The following is a 7,265-nucleotide window of genomic DNA, read 5'->3' on the forward strand; positions in this document are numbered from 1 at the left end:
AATTATTTGCTAATTTTGAATAATTTTTTAATGTTTAGACAAGATAGGATTATTGTTAGTTTTGTGATGAGGTATGAAATAATAGTTTTGAATGAGTATTAATTTTCAAAATCATTTTAAAAATCTTAATTATGAAAACAAAAAAATAAAAAAAAATAAAACTGGAACCAAACATGGTTAAGTAACAAAAATAGGTTGGCCCACAACTCCTTTTCCTTCATTTCCATTAGTCTTTATTTCACTAGAATTCTTAGTCTTTACGCGTTTTCTTACAATGTGATATTTGTCATAAAATTCCAAGCTTTTACGGGGAAGAAGACATCAATCTGACGGTGAAACCGAAGAGATCGACTAAAGCTCCAATGAGAATAACAAATGGAAAAAATAAGGTGGGCCTCATTTCCTCCGCACATAGTTGATAAGCCAAGGCTAAATAGTTGATATAGATGAAGTCAACTATTGGTGTTGTATGGCTGCGCCTCTTTACCAGTGAAATTAGATTACTAGCTCTCTCACTTGCCTTCATTCATCACCCCCTTATGGCTGACGCTCTCCTTTCTATCGTCTTGGAGCGCTTGGCTTCCGTTGTTGAGCAACAGATTCGTGATGAACTTACTCTGGTTCTGGGTGTTGAAGCAGAAATCCAAAGCCTCACAGATACACTCCGATCCGTCCGAGATGTTCTTGAGGATGCAGAGCGCAGACAAGTGAAGGAAAAATCCGTCCAAGGTTGGTTGGAGAGGCTGAAAGACATGGCTTACCAAATGGACGACGTGGTGGATGAGTGGAGCACTGCTATTCTCCAATTACAGATCAAGGGAGCTGAAAGTGCTTCCATGTCTAAGAAGAAGGTAAGCTCCTGCATTCCCTCCCCTTGCTTTTGTCTCAAGCAAGTTGCTTCTCGTCGTGATATTGCTCTTAAGATTAAGGGCATTAAACAACAACTAGATGTCATTGCTAGTCAAAGAAGCCAGTTCAATTTTATCTCCAGTTTGAGTGAGGAACCACAGCGATTTATAACTACCTCTCAACTTGATATTCCGGAGGTATATGGTCGGGATATGGATAAAAACACCATATTAGGCCATCTGTTGGGTGAGACTTGTCAAGAGACCGAATCTGGGCCCCACATCATCTCCATAGTTGGGACTGGAGGCATGGGCAAAACAACGCTTGCTCAACTAGCCTACAACCACCCGGAGGTGAAGGCCCATTTTGATGAAAGAATTTGGGTCTGTGTCTCCGATCCCTTTGACCCAATCAGAATTTTTAGGGAGATTGTTGAAATCCTCCAAAGAGAATCTCCTAATCTCCATAGTTTGGAAGCTTTACAACAAAAAATTCAAACATGTATTGCTGGAAAGAAGTTCCTTCTTGTGTTAGATGACGTGTGGACCGAAAACCATCAATTGTGGGAACAACTGAATAGCACTCTCTCCTGCGGAGGTGTAGGGAGTAGAATTCTAGTGACCACACGTAAAGAGAGTGTTGTTGAGATGATGAGAACTACATACATGCACTCTTTAGGGAAATTGTCTGAGGACAAATCTCGGGCATTATTCTATCAAATAGCTTTTTATGGAAAGAATAGGGAGAAAATGGAAGACTTCCAAGAAATTGGTGAGAAAATAGCAGACAAATGCAAGGGCTTGCCACTCGCTATAAAAACTTTAGGGAATCTCATGCGTTCAAAACATAATAGGGAAGAATGGGAGAATGTTTTGTGTAGTGAAGTATGGAAGCTGGATGTGTTTGGAAGAGATATTTCCCCTGCTTTGTTGTTGAGTTATTATGATCTGCCCCCTACAATTAAACGCTGCTTCTCATTTTGTGCTGTTTTTCCAAAAGACTCGGTTATTGAGAGAGATGAGCTGATCAAGTTGTGGATGGCACAAAGCTATCTCAAATCTGATGGGAGTAAAGAGATGGAGATGGTTGGTAGAGAGTACTTCGAATATTTAGCTGCTCGGTCTTTCTTCCAAGATTTTGAAAAAGATGGTGATGATGATATAATAAGATGTAAGATGCATGATATAGTGCATGATTTTGCTCAATTTTTGACTCAGAATGAATGCTTTGTTGTGGAGGTTGACAACCAAAAAAAGGGGAGTATGGACTTATTCTTCCAAAAGATTTGTCATGCCACCTTAGTTGTCCAAGAGAGTACCCTTAATTTCGCCTCCACTTGTAACATGAAGAATCTTCACACCCTCTTGGCTAAGAGTGCATTCGATTCAAGAGTTCTTGAAGCCTTAGGGCATTTGACATGTCTTAGGGCATTGGATTTGAGCTGGAATCAGTTGATTGAGGAACTTCCTAAGGAGGTAGGAAAATTGATACATTTAAGATACCTTGATCTATCAAGGTGTCAAAGTTTGAGAGAGTTGCCTGAAACAATTTGTGATTTATATAATTTGCAAACCTTAAATATTCAATATTGTATCAGTCTTCAGAAACTACCACAGGCAATGGGTAAACTAATTAATTTGAGGCATCTTGAAAATTATACTCGGAGTCTAAAGGGCTTGCCAAAAGGAATTGGAAGATTAAGCTCTCTTCAGACACTAGATGTTTTCATCGTGAGTAGTCATGGCAATGATGAATGCCAAATAGGAGACCTGAGAAACTTGAACAACCTAAGAGGAGGTCTTTCCATTCAAGGGTTGGATGAAGTGAAAGATGCAGGGGAGGCAGAAAAAGCAGAATTGAAGAATAGGGTATCCCTCCATCGTTTGGCATTGGTATTTGGTGGAGAGGAGGGGACAAAGGGTGTGGCTGAAGCTCTACAACCCCATCCAAACTTGAAATCTCTATGTATATATGGTTATGGTGATAGAGAGTGGCCCAATTGGATGATGGGTTCATCATTAGCTCAACTGAAAATACTTGAGATCGGGAATTGCAGAAGATGTCCATGTTTGCCTCCTTTGGGGCAACTGCCTGTCCTTGAGAAGCTGGTGATATGGAAGATGTATGGTGTGATATACATAGGTAGTGAGTTTTTGGGATCATCATCAACAGTATTCCCAAAGCTGAAGGAATTGCGTATTTTTGGTTTGGATGAATTGAAGCAATGGGAAATAAAAGAAAAAGAAGAGAGGTCAATAATGCCATGTCTCAATCACTTACGTACAGAATTCTGCCCAAAGCTGGAGGGACTGCCGGACCACGTGCTCCAGAGGACACCATTGCAGAAATTGTACATCGAAGGTTCTCCTATTCTGAAACGACGCTATGGAAAGGATATTGGAGAGGATCGGCACAAAATATCTCATATCCCAGAAGTAGTCGAATATTAACGGGACTGAATGGTCATCACGCTTCACCTCATGTCGCTCTTGTTACAAGTAATTTGAATTTATCTTAGTTTTCATTTCCATTGCATCCATAATCGCACACATTAATGTATTTCATGAATAATCTTTTTCTGAAGCTTTCCATTTTGCATAACATTATTATGTTGTATCCATAGGTCCATTTTGGCACATCTACACTGTTACTAAAGTGTTTATCCTATAATATCTACACCTTGCAAAATAAGAGAAATAAAAATGAAAACCTTTTGTACAAAAAAACTTGAAACCTTTTCTATTCTAAAAGTGTTTTGTTACATGATCAAATACCTCCAACAACCGTGTAGAAGAGATTTTATGTGATCTTTAGACTCTATATGTACTATATAATGTTATATATTATCAAATTCCATTTTAGGGTACACTTTTCTTGGGCATGGGCCTAGTGTTCCCTCTTTTCTGGTGGAGCTGGGGGTTTTCGGCTTAGAGTAGACTTTTGTTGGGCCATGGGCCTAGTGTTTCCCCTTTTCTGGTGGTATGGGCGCAATGATTGATCAGGTTTCAGGCCCATGGGTATATATATAAATTGTAAAAATAATATTTCAAATACATTAATGAATGAGAAATGAAACAAATGAAAAACATGATCTAAATGTGTGGACCCCGCATTTCGGCTCATGCGTTTCCCACTCGAAGGCGAGCTCGATTTTATTTGAAAAATTGATTTTATTGATTAAGAAAAATGACTTGGAGTCGCCACTCATTTTTGTTTTATTTTTAAAGGGTAAACAAAATAAGAAAGAAAAAACCCTAAGTGTGACTCCTTATTTTGGAAAAGTTGGTCTGTGAAAAACCGGATCGGGTTCGGGGGTCAGGTTACTTGTCGGGAAGGTGCGGTAAAGACCGTAGCACCCCTCTAAGCCCCTAAAATAGGTCTCTACTAATAAAATGAAGCAGACATGACAATCGATTAGGAAAAACAGTGAATACCCGGAACTATCATGCACATATGAGAATCAGAATATGAATAGCGAATGATCAGAATGAGTGAATACGTACCTGGGCAGCAAACAGCAATGCGCTATCATGGAATGGGGTTAGTGAATAAACACAGAATGATTATATACATATCATGGAATATAGCAAAACGATCATGCGTGGTAAATAAATCAATCAAGCGATCAATCAGAAAATCATGTACGTGGGGCCCCCACCAAAGCCCGATTTATATTGCATGAATTAATCCCATAAATCCCATTATTCGGAATTACGAAAGAATTGTTCATGCTTATTATTAAAAACAAGAGGAGCAGAAGATTGTTTGAAGACCATAATGGAATTAAGCTATTTGAGAGAAAAACGGATTTTTGAAATTCATTTGAAAAATTGGAGTCTTATTTGAAAATCGGATTTTTAGAAATTAAATATAGGAATGAGAATTTTAGAAATTAAATTTGAAAGGAATTGGAATTTCATAGAACTAAATTTGGGAATCGGAATTTTGAAAAATTATTTTAAAACGGGATTTTAATAAATAAGTAAGTGAATAAATAAATGAATGGAATAATAATAATAATGATTAGATAAATAATTGTGAAAATTGGGAAGTGAACTTGGGAATTGGAAAATTGAAGAATTATTTAGGGATGGAAAGTCGGAAAATTAAATTTCGAAAACTAGAAACCCGAAAAATTATTTTAAGGATGGAACATCGAAAAATTAAATTAATGGAATAATGATGCTAATTGACGGAAACAATATTTAAACGAACAAAATGAATAGTAAAATTTTTGGGATTGAAAATTAAATTAGGACACTAGATTTTTGAAACTTTGGATTTTAATGATCAAAATAATAAAATAATAAATAAATATGGGGTAATAATACTAATTAACGAAAATAGTATTTAAACGAGTAAAAATGAATAGTGGAATTTTTGGGATTAAAAGTTAAATTAGGACGTCAGATTTTCGAATGATTTGAATTTTTAAATGAAATAATTAAATAAATATTGAATAATAATAATAATAATGATAGTAATGAAAACAATAATTAAATAGATGAACGTAAATAGTGAAATTTTTGAAATTGGAAATTAAATTTGGAAATTGGAAAATTGGAATTTCAGAAATTGGGAATTTAATTTGGAAATCGAAATTTTTAAAGGATTATTTAAAGATGAAAATTTGTAAGATAAAATTATTTGGGTGCTAGATTTCCATAAATCAACTTTTAAAATTTGAGGGCTTTGGAAATGGGCCAAGGGTGATAACCAAGCAAATGGGAGCATTTAGGAATGGGCCAAGGTGGAGAGAAAATTTAAAATGATGCTCATGGGCCTGGGCTTCAAAATGCACTTTGAGATGACCTTAAAATGGAGAAAGGCCTTCAAAATGCACTCACGGGCCTTGGGCTTCTCCAATCCATTGTGCAAGAAAATAAGTTTAGTGGGCTTTGGAAGTGGGCCAAGAAAGGTGGCCATGCAAAGGTGGGTTGATGGGTATTTGGAAAATGGGTATGTGGTGTAGAGAGATAACCGGGTAGGGGGTAGAAAGTGAGTGAGTTAGTGAGAAAATGAGGGTTTGGTAGTGGTGGTGGTGTAGAGAGAGAAAACAGTGCATGAAGGGTATGTGGTGTAGAGAGAGAAAGGTGGTAAGAAGAAGAAAAATGGGTAAGTAGAGGATAGTTATGCATGGGAGGGTGGTGATATATATGAGGGCATGGAGGATACGGGTATGGAGGTTAGCATGGGTATGTGTTGATGAATGGCAACCATGGGGGGTGGCCATGCATGCACGATTCCCATGCATGTAGGTGGGTGGCTTTGGGATTCCTATGGAGATGAGCATAACATGGGTATGGTGGGCAGCCGGGTATGAAAATGGATGGTTTGCATGGGTATGAAGGGTGATGGCTATGGGTGCATGCATGGGATGAGTGATATGGAACGAGCTAGTGAGAGAAAGGGTGATGGGAAGGAAAATGGGTAGGAAACAATGGGTTTGATGGCTATGGGTGCATGCATGGGATGAGTGATATGGAACGAGCTAGTGAGAGAAAGGGTGATGGGAAGGAAAATGGGTATGAAACAATGGGTTTGATGGCTATGGGTGCATGCATGGGATGAGTGATATGGAACGAGCTAGTGAGAGAAGGGTGGTGAGAAGGAAATGGTCAGTGGGAAATGGGTATGCATGAAATGGTTGTGAGAGGTGGTGCATGAGGCATGAGGGATATAAAACGAGAAGCGGTGGAACATATAACATGAGTAATAGGAATATAGACATGAAGGTGATGGGAAAATGGTGAGATGTTTTCATGGGAATATGGTGAATAGGAATTATGAAATGGGTATGAATGATGGGTTCTTGAGAAGATGGAAGATGAAATGTTCCATATGGCCATGCATGCATGCATCACGTGCAAGCAGGGAATGCCCACAACAAACTGAGCATAAAAAAAACACAAATGCCATCAGCACATAATACCCTTGGGATCTTCATTTGGACTCTGTTATTCCCAGCATAACAATCAAGAGGAGCGACATCATGTCCCGTTAAAAAAAAGGTCTCCTTCGCGTCTTCCTTGGTTGGGTCAATAGAAAAATCACCATTGGGTGTCTCGTCTTCCAAAAACAATCTCAAATGGTGCCAAAAGATCATTCATTGCAGGGACATTTGCACCTCCAGTAACAGAGGAAACGGCAAGAACAGAGTACCAAAAATGGGAATAATAAAATAAATAAATAAATAAAACGTGCAAAGCTCGTTTCATGCTTCATTCAACAAGCTTGCTAACGGATTGAAAGACCATAGGTTCATACGAATATATGGGAATGAAGGCTGAGATATTTCATAGTGAAGCTAAAAACAGAGTCGGCTTACTCTTCAACAAAACCAAGAGGGAAAGATGATAAAATAATGATCATAAATCCATGGTTATTCTAGAGATCAAGGAAAGCTAACAATATGA

The 7,265-nt window shown here is 38.0% G+C and overlaps 1 protein-coding gene across 1 annotated transcript; it reads left to right on the top strand.

The window, feature by feature from the left end:
* Window positions 1-446: 446 nt before the first annotated feature.
* LOC100246437 (disease resistance protein RGA2-like) lies at window positions 447-3,299 on the top strand. The gene has a single exon (XM_059739561.1). It carries the CDS (start codon window positions 447-449, stop codon window positions 3,297-3,299), a length of 2,853 nt encoding a protein of 950 aa, XP_059595544.1.
* The last annotated feature ends 3,966 nt before the right edge of the window (window positions 3,300-7,265 follow it).

This window comes from Vitis vinifera, chromosome 9, assembly GCF_030704535.1.
Source record: "Vitis vinifera cultivar Pinot Noir 40024 chromosome 9, ASM3070453v1".
NCBI classification, from domain to species: Eukaryota; Viridiplantae; Streptophyta; class Magnoliopsida; order Vitales; family Vitaceae; genus Vitis; species Vitis vinifera.